This window comes from Drosophila novamexicana, unplaced genomic scaffold (genome assembly GCF_003285875.2).
Source record: "Drosophila novamexicana strain 15010-1031.04,08,12 unplaced genomic scaffold, DnovRS2.1 tig00000986-arrow-arrow-pilon, whole genome shotgun sequence".
NCBI lineage: Eukaryota > Metazoa > Arthropoda > Insecta > Diptera > Drosophilidae > Drosophila > Drosophila novamexicana.
In genome coordinates this window covers 1,743,826-1,759,839 of record NW_020824835.1, presented here as the reverse complement: position 1 = coordinate 1,759,839, position 16,014 = coordinate 1,743,826, and the positions used below count along the sequence as shown (strand labels likewise).

The 16,014-nt window shown below is 40.2% G+C and overlaps 1 protein-coding gene across 5 annotated transcripts in view; it reads left to right on the top strand.

Annotated features, from left to right (window-relative positions):
- Positions 1 to 11,929, top strand: part of LOC115765731 (AF4/FMR2 family member 4) — a 52,687-nt gene extending 40,758 nt beyond the window's left edge. For 3 of the 5 annotated variants that reach the window (XM_030709395.1, XM_030709394.1, XM_030709396.1), the window contains 3 exons: positions 4,322 to 4,978; positions 8,202 to 8,336; positions 8,934 to 10,372. In XM_030709395.1, the coding sequence (XP_030565255.1) occupies positions 4,322 to 4,978; positions 8,202 to 8,336; positions 8,934 to 10,342 (2,201 nt within the window). In that variant the 3' untranslated portion in view covers positions 10,343 to 10,372. Of the gene's footprint in view, positions 1 to 4,321; positions 4,979 to 5,025; positions 5,043 to 5,102; positions 5,281 to 8,201; positions 8,337 to 8,933; positions 10,373 to 11,816 lie in introns of those variants that run through there. The other 2 variants (XM_030709398.1, XM_030709397.1) reach the window with 2 other exon arrangements.
- The last annotated feature ends 4,085 nt before the right edge of the window (positions 11,930 to 16,014 follow it).

Below are 16,014 nucleotides of genomic sequence, written 5' to 3'. Positions count from 1 at the left end.
TTTTCATTAATTGTTCTCATGAGGAAAACACAACAGCAACAACAACAGCAACAACAACAACAACAGCAACCAACAACATGCTCAGTCGAAGCTGTTGGCATGAAAAGTGTGACAAAGTGTTACGCATGCAAAGACGGCGTCGGCAAAAGATACATTTTCCATGTTGCAGTTGTTGTTGTTGTTGTTGTTGTTGTTGTTGTTGTTGTTGTTGTTGCTGTTGCTGTTGCTGTTGCTGTTGCTGTTGCACTGCTTAACTTGTTGGCTGGTTCAGTTGTCCGAGCCGCTGCCCGCTGCGTGAATGATGGACTTTGTCTTTGTCTCCTGCATCTGCCAGCTCTCTGATATGGCAGCGAGTTGTTGCGCCTCACTGTTGCATCTGTGGCGCGTCCGTGTCGCATGCGAGTTGCATGTTTGTATCTATGTAGCTGCCAGATACTTTTACTGCACGTCTTTTGCATTTTGACTAATGACGCCGCCTCTCAAGGCGTTTCTCCAATTTCTTTTTCTGTTAATAACCAGAAACAACAACAACATCAACACAGCCAAATACCAATTCTTGTTGCTGTTAATTGTTGTTTGGCCTTTTGCTGTTGCTTGGACGCTTTTTGCCCAAGGTTATTGTGTGTGTGATATAAAATCTTAGAGCTCTTTATGCAAATCTGTTGCTGCCTGTCATTGCATAAGACATCATATAACAACAACAATAACAACAATAAAAAAATGCTATGTACATAAAATAATAGCCAAAAACAACAGATTGCATTTATTTTTGGAGCCGCTAAGTAGCCAAGTCGATAAGGTCGTAACTTAATCCTCAATGAGGGGTCTTCGTAAATACCTAAAAGCAACAATAAACACACATACACACACACACACACACTTACACACAACGTGCCCGAAGATGCATTGAAATTTGTCTGTCTCGGAGTGTGGGTCAGCGCCAAGATCGGGCTCCACTTGCCAAGCCAAACAAATTGGCGCCCATCTATCGAATTGTTAACACTCAAAGAGCAGAACCCCAAATGAAACTGTGCGGAACCAGTCGGACACACAACAGCAACCGGTTTGGCAAAACTTAATTAAAATAATATCAACATAACAATTTTTATTTTATTTTTGTTGTTGCCGTTGCCGTTGTTGTTGTTGTTTTTGTTGTTGCTCGTACCTTTCTTTCTTCCTCATCGAGCTCATGAGGCTCGAAGCTGTGTGCCAATATTCATTCATGGCAAAAATCTTGAACGCGACTCGATCCGTCTAAGGCGACTAAGACGGCGACTACTATACGAAAATGCTATGCAAAATTATGCAGAGTGAAAGAAACGGGCAACAGACATACAAGATTTACTATACATATAACTTTATATGTGTTTTATACAGTGTTAACTAACTAAGGCGAACTTGGTTAAGACAAAGAAGGAAGCTATCAAATAATATTCTCCAAAAGAATACAGTTTTATTTGCTGCGGTTTTCAATTTAATAGTTTTTAAAACTTGAATACAGTAGACACTACATACATTATTATTATTATTATTATTATTATTTTCTGTAGATTCCAAAAGAATACAGTTTTATTTGCTGCGGTTTTCAATTTAATAGTTTTTAAAACTTGAATACAGTAGACACTATATACATTATTATTATTATTATTATTATTATTTTCTGTAGATTTCACTCTAATCGCTTTAAAATTTTCAATACTGTGTATACAGACTCTAGTCAAAGGCAGCAAAATAAAGCTTTCCAATGCATATTTATTCTCATATTTGGACACAATGTAATCGAATATTTGCAAAATATACATTATTTCGCTAACTAAAGCAATTGGCTGCTTATAATTCGCAACTAGTTCAAGCTTCGCTTAATGCTAGGGCTGGCTGGACTTAGGTTTCGTGGGGACAGTCGGCTTGCACGAGATGCAGAAAAACATTACCTTTTTTCCTAGTTGGCAAGCAGCAGCACTTGGCCAAGATGGACTGTAGTAGGCCAGCTTTAAATGTAAATGTCTGCGGCACGAACAGCCGCAGCAACAACTACAGCGACAACAACTTGAACGTTCGCAGCTTCGCTTCGATTTTTTTTTGTTGTATTTTTGAAGGGAGTGTCAATTGTTAGCCAAGTTATTAAGCGCACAAGAAGAAGCTGATGCCGTAGCTGGCCAAGATCAGAGCACAGATTGAGAAGGCAGCCGACGGACCAGTTCGACTCAGTTCAGTTGAGCTGATGCCCCGCAAAGCGAAAAAATAAAAATAAAATAAAAACAAACACCGTTCGAGATGTGAATGATTCATGTGGCACTCGTATTCAGATACAAATCTTTGATCGACTGTAAAAATTATTGACTGCGGCGCATAATTTTATGAATGAATGAAACAACAACAAAAGGCAGTCACAGCAGAAAAAAAAAATACACAGCACGCGCTACCATTGTAGCTGTAGATGTATCTGTATCTGTAGCTCTGGCTGTGGCTGTAGCTTTGTGTATGTGTGCGTATCTTGAATGTAATTTCACTGCTGCTTCGCTCGCTCGCTGCTTGTCTCGTCTCGAGTGCACTTTGCCACGGAAATTATGCGTGAAATCAAATGTAAATAAAAAAGCAAAAGTGCCAAAAGAGCTCCAACCAGCTGGAGACGAGAGGCAGTCCCGGCTTTTGGGTTAGCAATTGGTGGCAACTGTCTGTCGGCTTCGCGGCGGGCACGGTAGTTATTTTGGCGCATAGCTGCCTGTCAACACGAGTGCACTTGTAATGCAAATCAACGCGGTCAAGTCGAGCCGCGACGCACTCAAAGATGACGCCACAATCGCCACAAGATTCACTCTCAGATGCCCGCGCAGGCTGGAGCTGGAAATGTTTTTGGCGTCCGTGTCGCCAGTCAAATCCATGCTGTTTGCCAAATTATAAGCCAAGTTTATGGCATATGAGCGGCTTTTAATTGCGCTTGCGCAACTATTTGCTGCTTAGCTTTTTGCGTTGACCATTGCGTAAGGTCAACGCTTGACCCGATGCATTGTGACCCAGTTGCCGGAGGTGGGCAGCTGTGGGAAAGCCACATGTTCTACTTCTCACTGTCCACTTAAGCGTTTTTTAATCGATTTTAATTTAATTGCTTAGCTGCCGTGGCGTGGGCGCAGTTCCAGCTGCTAAAAACGAAAGTCTTACAACAACCTTAACAACAACAACAACAACAGCAACAGCGGCGACAAGATGCGACAGTTTGTGGCAAATTAAATTGTTTTGTGGTTCATAAATTGTTGTCAACGTCTGCGTGTTATGCAATTGAACAGCTGTCATGGCAAATCAATTAAAATTGTGGCTAAAAAGCGACCTGAAATTTATAGTCGCACGATTTTCGATGTCGACACCACCCGCTGCGCCAGACTCTAATATTGCGTTTTGTTTTTTTTTTTTACTTTTTTATGTGCCCCAAAACGCACAGTTCATAACGAATTGAAACAGGCGACAAGTTGTATGTAAACCGTTCGGTTTATTCGTCTAATTAAGCTGAAGCTGTGAAAATTGCAATTAATTGAGCAATCAGTAAAATTGTGTTAGATTTGTAAAGCTCACTTAAACGATAGTTTAGCTAATTTATAAACAATATAAAATACTAAGAGTATTTTCGAATTGCCCAGAGATAGATACCTGCGCAAATATATAAATAAAGATGTATATTGTATATATACATACATATGTTTGTATATACACATATATTTTTTTCTATACCCCAGGGATCTCGATCTCATGATATTCTTTTAAGCAATTAACTTAAGATATGAGCGTTTTTCTTGTGATCATGGAAATTCCCTTTCTTATATATATATATATATATATATATATATATATTTATTTTATTTTTAAATGCACACGATTTCTTATACATTTTTTAATTAGCTTAAGATTTTATTGCTTAACGTAAAAGATAAAAAAAGTACAATAAATCGTGAAAATATATCAATTCTCAACTAACAAAAAATCCACAAGAATTTTTTAGTCCACACATTTAAAAAAAAAAAAAACACAATTATTGATTCCGACAGATTATATATAAAAAAAATCGTATAATAATATAAAAATATATTTTTGAAATTTTAGTTTAAAAGCTTTTTATATTTTTTAAATATTATATATTAATTTATTGTATTTATGTAAATTTATTTGTTTGAACATTTTTTTAAATTGATTTAAGATCCATTAATTTTTTTTAAAATGCAAAGAACCCTGAATATATAATAATAATAATGAATATATATAATATGTATAAAAATGCCTTATAAAATTTCTCCTATTAATCAAATACATTTCTCTATTTGTCTTTTTTTAGGCGGCGTTGCCCCTGGAACTCCATCAGCGGCCATGATCATGGAAGGGCTTGAAACCCTGGTGGCGCCAACGCATCACGCATTCCTGCTCACCGAAACGGCCGCTGCGGCCCATTTCAATGTGCTGAGCTTTGACACGTGCCTGTTTAAGACCAGCACGGCGCAGAGCAGCAGCCCCTCGGCAGCCAGTTACCTGAGCGCCGCACAGTTTGGCGGTGGCAGCGCCTTAGGCGCCGCCAGCAGCAGCTCAACTGTTGCCAGCAGCAGCGGACAAACGTTGCTACACTACACGACAGCGGCCAGTCACAACCACAACAACAACAACAGCAACAACAATAGCAACAACAACAACTCGGTGCTGCGAGCACGCAATCAGACAGCCACACCCACACAGGGCGGCAGTCCAGGCAACGTGGCAGCGCAGCCAATTGCCGGCAGCGCAGCAGCCGCCAGCAGCGGACGCAGCTCGGCTTCACATCTCAGCCTGCTGAACACCAGCCAACAGAGTCCCGTAACGGCCACAGAGCACGGCGTCGCCGTTGAGGCCAAGCAGCTGATTGAGGCCTTGCCCGGCGATCTTAACACGCCGGTAACCACCTCCAGCGATATACCCTCATTCTTTGGGCCATCCACAGTGGTGGAACCACCGCCAATTACTGGTAAGTACTGCACTTAACAAGTGGGCGACATTCTAACTTAAATATAGCTACAGATTATGTTATGGTATAGCTTATGTGCTTATGCTTAATATGTTTAAGTATAAACTGAACTACATTTACATAGATCATATTTGAGGACCATTTACCAAATTTCATAGCGACACCTTTGTTGGAAGCCCAATTCGCATCTATGTGATATGGTTAAGCTGCAGATGAGCTATATGCTAATGGACCTTGTCAGAAGTCTGTGTACGAAATGCTATGTCACATTGCAGAAATATTATGTGCAACCATATCATATAGTGTTCTGATTAAAGGTCGCATAGGTACAAAGAAAAGATGATAAGCTAAAAAGGCAACACGTGCACTTAGAGCACCTTATACCTATGCTTGCATAGGTCGGAAATACAGTTCTTATGATGAATGCAGGACAAACAGTTTGACATAGCTGGCACAGCCTAATCGTAAGGGTATGAAGTGAAACACTGCGATATGCGCGTACTTTTGCTTTTGGTGTTTCTTTATCTGAGCGCTGCTAATGGATGCAGCTGCCACATGCTGCAGTTGCAGTCTCCAAAAAGACTCCACAGACTCTAAATATGCAACTAATCCGTTGTCAGGCTTAAGTCGCTGCATAAATCAGCCTCAGCCGGGTCCAGAAAGCTATCCAGCAACTGCAGTCTTTAGTTTGTGCTCTCGCTCCCTCCCTCCCCCTCTCTCTCTCTCTCTCTCTCTCTGTCTCTTTGTAACACACTCTTATTTGTCTCTTTTTTAAACACTCATTCTGCGCAGAAAACAAGTTCAAAATCAAAAGGTAAACATTCAAATTTCAAGTACCAATTTTATTAAAAAATTTTGTTTAGTGATTTCTTTACTTAATTATGGACCATGTTAAGAGTCGCTGAAGAGCTTGACATATATATGTATATACATGTGTATGCGTATTTTTTCAATTTTATTTTTTGCCTCGCATTAATAAAAATTTTGACATTTAATGGCTATATCTCTATATGGGCTCATAAATATACGTAGTCATAAAATTACTTTTTATTAATTGCAAATAAATTCAATTGCATTGCAGAGAGAAAACTTAATAGAGCAAGAGAGAAAGAGAGTGAAGTCTTCTAAGACTGAACAATGAAAAAAGCACTTAATTAATCAACAAAACAACAACAAGAATAATAATAATACATAATAGCAACAACAACAATGTGTTGTCGGCACATGTATTAAACATTTCCGTTCAGTGTCAATGTTTCGAGCGCAATTTGCTCGGCTACAGATACGACGCCAGAGTCCAGACGATATCAACGATATAATACACATATATAGCTCTGGGCATCACATATGCACAAAATGAAAAGAACAAGAAAAACACACACACACACACACAGGCATTTCTAATTGAATTAAGGCAAAGCAAATAAAGTATACTAGATTTTCCGAGCGCTATCAAAAACAATTGAGTTTAATTGCTCGCGTCATGTTTTTGCAGAGAGCACAAGCTAAGAAACAATACGAAATGCTAGGCCAGATTTTGTTAAACAATTCTTTACCAATTGAAAATGCATAAAATGAGACATAAATATAAAATGTGCATATGCCATGCATTTAGTAGCTGAAATAGCTAAAAATTGGACGCGTCGCGCCAAAAAATGTCACTCATAAATTTGGCGCAGTCGCCTGACAAGCGCTCGGCCCACGCACAGAAAAATGTCAGCGAAAATTCGCAAAAAAAAAAAATAAATAAAGAAGGAATATTAAGCAAATATATCAAACAAAATAAAAATACATTAAAACAATTTGCATGCGCCAGGGGGCTGGGCTTGAGAGGGTGCGCGTATTTCTTTTCTAGTTGGCTGGCGGACAATGATAAAGCAGCTTTTAATCGCTAAACTTGGCAGCCGGCACTGGCATTACTTATGGCCAACTGGATGAGTTATGCATGTGCCATGTGGCATGTAGCATGTAGCATGTAGCAAGTGGCAAGTGGCAAGTGGCAAGAAACAGAGAAAAAAATGCCATTGTCTGCTGTCTCCAAAATAAAGCTGGCCAATTGCGTTTCCGTTGCCAAATAAAATACTTGCGACTGGCATTAATTATGCCTACAATATATGGCATATGTCTAAGGCAATCACCCCTCTTCCTACCCCTTCCTAACCCTCTCCCTGACTGCTGCTGATATCGCTGTAGCAAAAATTCTGTGAATTCAAGCGCATGCCCCGCTCAGTTGGCCCCACTCACCCAGCCCTAGCCGAGATTGATGTCGCAGCACATTAGGCGCAATGCAACTCAATCAATACCCAAAGCCAACGGCTGTGGCATTAATGACTGCGACAATGATCATCATGATGTGCCCCGGCAAGAAAAATACAACAAAAACAGTCCAGCAAAAGTCTGTCCAAACGGGCCTGGATGCGAGCCCAGCGGTAGCCGCGTAATTAGTCTTCTGGCCGACACTTTTGACTGGCTAGAGATGGTCGCGTGACAAGACAATCATGAGCAGCACGCTGGCTAAAGCTTACGTATATAGTAAGTTTTAACAACTCTTACTTGCCCTGAAAGTCTTAGAAGTATACTTATATACTATTTTGTTTTTAATTTTCTTTATAAGTTTTCTTTGTCATTTTATATATTACAACCCAAAGATCTAGAGTAACATAATTGTAATCAATGTTATTTTCCAACACTGTCTTTGTGAGGAAAATATAAACCTTTTATTAGAGCACAATGATCCAAATTACATTGGAGTATCCCAATACTTCATTTACGAAAAAAATATATGTTTCAGCCTTTCAATATACATCCCCCTTGGTCATTTCATATGACGTTTCTCAACACTGGTAATGAGTTTGTTGTTCTCGTGTTTCAGCACGTAAATTGCTTCACGTGAGTGGCTGCCACCACTTGGTGCAACTCCGCAGCAACTTCAACGACAACGATGAGCGATGATGCGACCTCCCGTGTTGTTCGATTTCCGCGAAATCAAAGCGCGCCCAGCTGCAAAAGCAGCCCATATAACACTTACTTCAATGCCAGGACCGTTCAAGCGAACTGTGATTGATATCGGCAGAGGCAGGGAGAATACAGAAGAAAAAAAAATGAAAAAAAAAAAAAGAAAAACTGCAGTCTCTATCAAGTTTTAAGCTGAGCTAACAGATAATATCAAGCATTGCTAGAAAACGACTAAAGTTTTTTTCAATTCATTTCCACCTCATTGCAGGCTCAATTGAATCCGAGGATCTGTCGCTGGAGCCTCAGGTTGTGTCGGTTGCCAGTCCTGTGTTGTCCTCGTGCAGCCCATTAAAGGAGGAGCGCAGCACGCCGCCCGCGTTGTCCATTGTCAAGGAAGAATCAAGTAATAATAGTTGTAACATGTACCCACTACACAACAACAACAACAACAACAACAGCCACAACACATCATCAACAACAACATCAACAACAGCAACAACAGCAGCCACAGCAACAACAAAACAAACAGCGAGCGATGCCAACAACACAGAAAGCATTGGCTCGCCCGCAGCCACAACAACCACAGCAGCTGGCAGCAGCAGCAACAACACACACTCACAACAACAACAACAACAGCTGCACCACAACAACAACAATAGCCACTGTCAACACAGCCACCAACAACAGCAGCAGCACTTGAGCTCGCCGCAACACCAACAACAATACCAACTACAACAACACCAAATACTACACCAACAACAACAACAGCAACAACAATTACCACACCATCATCATCATCACCACCATCATCACAGTCACCACCAACATCAACACCAACAGCAACATCAGCAACACCAACAGCAGCAACAACAACACCAACAACAGCAACAACAACAACAGCAGCAACAACAGCAACACTATCAACAACATGCACTACAACAACAACACCAACAACAACTGCCTGGCAAAATCTCATATCGCGCCATTTTCACCACGACAGGCAACGCTAACAACAATACAATGAGCGCCGCACAGCAACTACAGCAGCAACAGCAGCAGCAGCAACAACAACAGCAGCAGCAACAACTGGCATCCCCACAGCTGAGCGTGTTGCCCGGCCAAATGTCGCCACCGTCAAATAGCTTGGGCAACAGCTGGGGCCTGCCCAGTCCGGACAAGTCGCTCTTCCAGCCGCCCATGTTCAGCCTGCCCGCCCACTACGCCGTGCAACAGCAGCAGCAGCAACAACAGCAAACAGCCGCGGCCACGCCCTCGCCCTACGATGATGGACGCGCTGCAGTGGCTGCCGCCCAGCATGCCGAGCTTCTGGGTCTCAGCATGGACTGCACGCCGCTGCTGCTCAAGCAGCCGCCGCCAACCTACAGTGGTGCTACAGTATCAACCGCCGGTTTTGCCAGCCTTGCCGATCTGCAGAACAGCCATGAGCAGCTGCAGCAGCAGCAACAACAGTATGCCGTACGCTCACAGCTATCCGTGGGCACGCCCAAATATCAGTGGCTGGATACGCCTGCCGACTATGCAGCGGCCGCCGCCGTTGTCCAGCAACAGCAGCAACAGCAACAACAGCAGCAGCAACAGCAGACGCTTGTAATGCCTGGGCCAACATCCTCAGCCAGCTCGAGCAACGCAGCGCTGGGCGTGCTCATACCCAAACAGGAGAGCTATCCGGACATGCAGCCCAGCTCAAATGGCACCGGCTACTCTAGCGCCTCGGCTGCTGCTGCCGCTGCAGCTGCTGCTGCCGTGCAGCTGGCCGAATACAGTCCATCCACCAGCAAGGGACACGAGATACTCTCGCAGGTGTACCAGCAAAGCAGCGTGCCGCTCAAGCTGGTGCCCGTCAAGCCCCGCAAATATCCGAATCGGCCCAGCAAGACGCCCGTGCACGAGCGTCCCTATGCGTGCCCAGTGGAGAACTGCGACAGGCGTTTCTCGCGATCCGATGAGCTCACCCGCCACATACGCATACACACCGGCCAGAAGCCATTCCAGTGTCGCATCTGCATGCGCAGCTTCAGTCGCAGCGATCACCTGACCACCCACATACGCACTCACACCGGCGAGAAGCCCTTCAGCTGTGACATCTGCGGCAGGAAGTTCGCGCGCTCCGACGAGAAGAAGCGTCATGCCAAGGTGCATCTAAAGCAGCGCATCAAGAAGGAGTCCAAGCTGAATCGAGAACAGCACCAGCAGCAGCAACAACAGCAGCAACAAGCCGCGGCCGCTGCCGCCGCAGCAGCAGCCGCCGCACAGCAACAGCAATTGCAACAGCAGCAGCAACATCAGCAACAACAACATCAGCAACAGCAACATCAGCAGTATCAGCATCATCATCTGCTGCATGCCGCCGATTTGGCCATCGTGACGTCCAGTGCGACCAGCATGTAGACCGCAGCGAACTCAACGTCTTCGATTGATTCCAGCAGTGGGCGAGAGCTAATGGCCTACGATGAATTGGGCATCAATCTGGACCTGGCCGTGGACATTGATGCGAGCCCGCTGCCCTTTGAGCTAGCGCTGACCTCCGACTATGGAACACTCTCACCGCTAACCAGCCCGCGGCAGTTCAACTATATGCTGGTTAGTCAGGACGCGAGCGAGCTGCTCCTGTGCACTCAGGATTCGCTTAGCCAAGGCCTTTAAATTTGCAACAGATACAATAAAAATTCAATATATCTACCAATTAATATCTATGCAGGAGTCAATCGCTGATGCTGAATTTAAACAAACAAAAAAGGGTATAAACAAAAGTTTAGTAAACTCACGCCACAAATAATTAGCTAAATAGTTACAAAATTGTAGCCGTAATTTTGGGTTGTGCTAGAAGCAACATCTACGCAAGACATATGTGAAACATAGCCTATATCAAATTAACTCCAGCCGCAACAAGCTGAGCAGCCACACGAAAAAAAAAAACATAAACAAATACAAATAAAAAACAAAGTTACTAACCCAACAAATTCTAATAAAAAAATAATAAACTTAAAAAAAACAAAAACAGAAAAAGAAAACGCAAAATAAAAAGAAGATTAATATTTACAAATATTTAACTTATGTCTCTAATACTGTGATCTCATGTGTAATAATTATTAATTTTAATTTCCTATAACTAAAAACAAAAATAATAAAACCAGTTAATGTTTAATACAATTATAATCTTTTTCAACTTTGCATAGCTAATGTTCATTTAAATGAAAACAAAATATAAGTCTAACACAAGAAACTAATTTATTGCAGTTAAGCATTTTAAAGTCTATTATTAACTTATTTAGCATCTTAGTGGTTAGGTTTAACACACACACAGACACACAAACACACCCAGACACACATTGAAAAAGATAAAGAAAATTTAAATTAACTTTAGCATATCATTTTTGTATAAGCATAAGATATAAAAGCAGCCATTTTTGTGCATGTCATAAGTTACAGAACTTAAGAACTTAAGTTGAACGTGTGTTAGGTAAAGGAACTAAAACTTGTGCAACAAATTATAATTATTAATTATAATTAAAAAATATAATTACAATGTGAATGACGTGTTGAAAATGCCCCTTGTACTTCCTTAATTGATTCGAAATCAAAGGCAACAAAAATCTAAATTTAATTTAAAAAAAAAATAAATAAAAAATCGTTTGAATTAAGTTGCTGTATATCACAAACAAATAAGAATATATATAATATATATTTTATTAGTTATTAGTTTTAAATTGCTTTAGTTCTTAGCTGAAACCTTTTTTATAATTAGCTTATTTTATTTTCGAAAATATATAACAATTTTATAAAATCAACAAAATATAATTTACAAAACATATTTATGTTTTTTTTATTTTTATTTCCATTGCCAAACTCTTATCATTTTCAGTAAGGAGCAGCACACCCCACACATACTTATATGAGCAGCTTGCCCGAGTGAGCCCATCTTCTAGCCATAAGAAACTAAAGTATAAGCTAAATAAAGTTAGAAACTAGTTACATGGAACTTTAGTGCCACTTAAGCAACGATAGCTGATTAACGAATGGAACGAATGGTTTAAGCTGCAAATTTGATTTTTAGAAGTACAGTAGAATATGCCTAAATGATACGCGCATATTTTGCATAGCCGCTGATATGAGACACAACATTAAACTTAAGATTAGAAAGGAGCACAAATGCATATTCCGATCTATATATTTCTATAAGGAAATGGCTTTGGAAATTACGTATTCAACGGAATGCATATTCAAGGAAAATTAATTATATATAAATAAAATTATATTTAACGTCGTAAATGTACAAACTGATGGGAAAACCAAAACAGGTCGCAAAGAGCCTTCAAAAAAATACATGAAAAATTTAAATTCGAATGTGTGAAACTTATGTGCCATCAAAAAATACAAATGAAGAAAAATGTAACATAAGCTAAAACATTTTTAAAAACAAGCTGAAAATGAATCATAAATGTTTGCCACACTACAAAAGAATATAAATATTAAAAAATATTAAATTTAAATATATACTAATTGAATTTTAAATTAACAACGTTGTGATTTATATTGTTTATTCAATGCATGGTTCAATGTCAAAATACTTAATTCTTGTGTATTAAATAAATAAAAAGAAAAGTGCTAGGTAAATAAAAAAAATGATGTTCCACATATGAATGTATGTATTCAAGCGTAGCATGTACATACAATACATTAACAAATTATTTATTGATGTTGCTTATGGACAGTTTTTCTTCCATACATATAAACAATTATACATATACATATTTGGATTGTGTAAAATTCAGAATTGAAACATTTGGATAAATGTATTTATTGATGCATTCTTAGCTAGCTAAAAATTATTTGTAGCTAAACGAGAGAGTATTACAAAATTTATTATATTAGTCAAAAATGCTCAAAAACAGAAAAAGAAAAAATACAAATAAGAAAACTTGCAGATTTTTATAGGTGTTATATTGCAGTTGTTTTTTCTTGTGTGTGCGATCATATTCAACTCAGCTTAATTACAGTATTAATGTTTTTTCCATGTTTTAAATGTGCACATTAGGCAAAAGTACGATTACGATTACATTTCAAGGCTAACAAATAAGATCTCTCAATTCTCATCTCTAATTTCGAAGACTGTCCCTGTATTAATCTTAAGCATTTCTAAAAAGAGTTTTAAGAGCGTATTTAGTTCTATCTATTTCTATAGAATAGTCCCCCCCCCCCCCCCCCCCCCCCCCCCCCTCACCCTTCAGCATATACGTATATGTTTACTAACTTACTTGAACTTGCAGCTGTATCAGTTTTTTCTATCAACGACTCTTATACGATACATATATACCTAGATCTAAGTTTTTATTTGTGTCAATATATATTAAAAAAAAGGATATATATATATTTAAATATATATATAAATATAAAAGGATAATAATGGTATGCAAATTTGGCAGCAAACAATTTTTGAACAAATAAAACAGAAAAATTTCAAATTTAGCCGTGTCTTTCACTATGGCCATATAAATTACCGCCACATACATTTCAATCAAGCATATCTATGCCATATAAAGCGCCGTCCATATTGCAGCTATATGACCAACGAAATGCAGCGCGCTAATAAAAAGCGCTATAAAATTGAAAATAATAGCCAGAGCAAAGCTGAAGACGACGACCAGAGCTCCACATCGACAATATATGCCGGCACTCAAAACTAATGAAATGTTCCAAACTCAAAACGATGCTGCACTCGGTGGCAGCCACATGCGCTCGAAAGTCGCCCGACTAGCGTACCCAGCGCCAGCTCCCGATCCCACTGCCGTTCCCCCTGCCTATGCCCCTGCCCCTGCCTCAGCCACTGACATTGCCAGCGTCGACTGCGCAGCCATCGGCCGGCAGCGACAGGCGCATGTCGAGCCTGAAATTCTTCAGTTTTACTTAGGCCGGAAAAGACGAGCAGCCGACGCAACATCGCGACGTTACCTGGCCAAAGTTATGAGCGCAATTCTATCGTAAAAATGCCCGAGAAATGAAAGCATTTTCATTCCATTACGCATCCCAGATACCCTAACCAATTCAGAGCTTAAATTTTGGAATCTGCAAGCCCAACAAGAAACTTTTTTGATTCGGCTTACGGTTCGAATCCACGCCTGTAGTATAAGCCCAGGTTTTGGTTTTAGCCTTAGTTCTCACATTTCTTAAATTTGTCAGAATTAATTTGATCATAAATTAAATTTGTTATTTGCTAATCCGCCTTAAAGTTCGGTTAATGTGGATAAGAAATTGAAAAGCTGTCAATTCTTGATTGACTTAATTAAAATAAAATATAATTTCAGTTCTAGAAAGTTAGTTTAGCTGAAGAGCCCAATTACCTAGATTTCTATGTGTATGTCACCTTACTGGAACTAACATAAATATTTACTGTACTAATCTTTTTTATGACTTTAAGTTTAAGTAATACATTTTATAAGCTCTACAGTTATATTTGCTAAAGTTTTGTTTTCCCCAATTTCTTCATATAATATTGATGATACTTTTAATTATGTTCATGCTTTCGAATACAGATCTAGAATACAGAAACTGATGATTCATATCTTTCATATCTTATAGGCTTGATGCCTTTATCATTCTACTATACTTTCGCATCTGATACGTAAACTGACCTGTAATATTTGTTCTCAACATTCCTTAACATGCGCCAAATGTAGGCCATGCCAATGAACCCCCAATATAAGTAGGATATAAGGATACTTAAAAGTAAACATACCTTTTGCAAGTGTATTAAAATGCAAAATGCTTTCGCGGCAGCTTCCTCGGCCTGGTCAAGCCTAGCCTGGCCTGGCCTGGCCTGCCACAGTTAAGGTTCGCCTTGGCTGCAAACTAGAAATTCTTGTCTGCGCTGCAATCATCGCTGGGCGGGCATAGAGAGGAGGAGATGTAGCTGTAGCTGAAGCTGTAACTGCAGCTCAAGCTGGCGCTGGAGATGGAGCAGTGTTTGTGATTTGTGTGCTTGCGGTACAATTTGAGCCGCGAGCTGTGGCTACCAATGGCCAGTTACCCAGTTTGGTCGCTTATGACAGGCGCAAACAAAATTATTTGAGACGGGAGCTCCTTGAGCAGTAATCCTCGAGTGGAACAGGTGATGAACCGCGTGGATGTCGCCTTAAGTGCGCCAATTTGACTTGTTTAGGTGTCCAGATGGCATGCCGCAGATATGGACGCAAATTGATTTCTATTCGATAAGCAGCGACAATTTTTAAACTTGTCGTTCGGTAGCGCCAATATATGACCAACTGCCGCGATCTCTTATCGCACCCAAAATGCCGTCCAATCCGCGTGAAAAGACTTTCCAGCATTTAACGTGCACAGCCACCCAGCCCAGAGGAGTCACCCAACGCCTGCGCCCATATCACCAGGCGAGGTGTCGCCAGTCACTGCCAACTGATGATGAGTCTCGAGCAGACAGACGGCGGCCGAGGCCTGGTAGTGACAGTGTCGAGAAACCGGCCTGGTCCCGGGCTGTAATGTCATGCAGGCAATCTCTCTTGGGCCTTGGCTTAATATCTTTGCTTAACAGCTAATGAGTTGCCGTTAGTGATTTATTTTGTAAATGAATAGAATTGCTGGCAGTTACCAAGTCAACTTTGCATGCCACATGCAACACGAGCCACAATTTCATTTTCCATTTCCAAATGCTGGGCAACAACAACACCAACAACAACAGCACGACTTTGCATTAAACAATCCTACAGCTAAAAAAAAAAAAAAGAAAATAATGAAAAATATATAAAAATTGGAAAACTAAAAAGAAAATTAAATGATTTGGCCTGTGGCTGCAAGCCACATTATCAGCATTTCATTCAGCCAACATATGCCTCATGAAACAGGTTATAATTCCAAGGACAAAAAATATACAATCATTTTTAAGTCCCAAAATGTTTATAGATTTCTACACAGCATTTTTCATGAATTTCCATTTTCTGTCTGTTCTTGATAATAAGAAAATAAATCCTGGACTGTCGCTTTGGTAGCCGACACTCAGCCTAAATCTAACCTGGCCTTATCTACCCTCCACTAAAATATTTTGAGAAAAA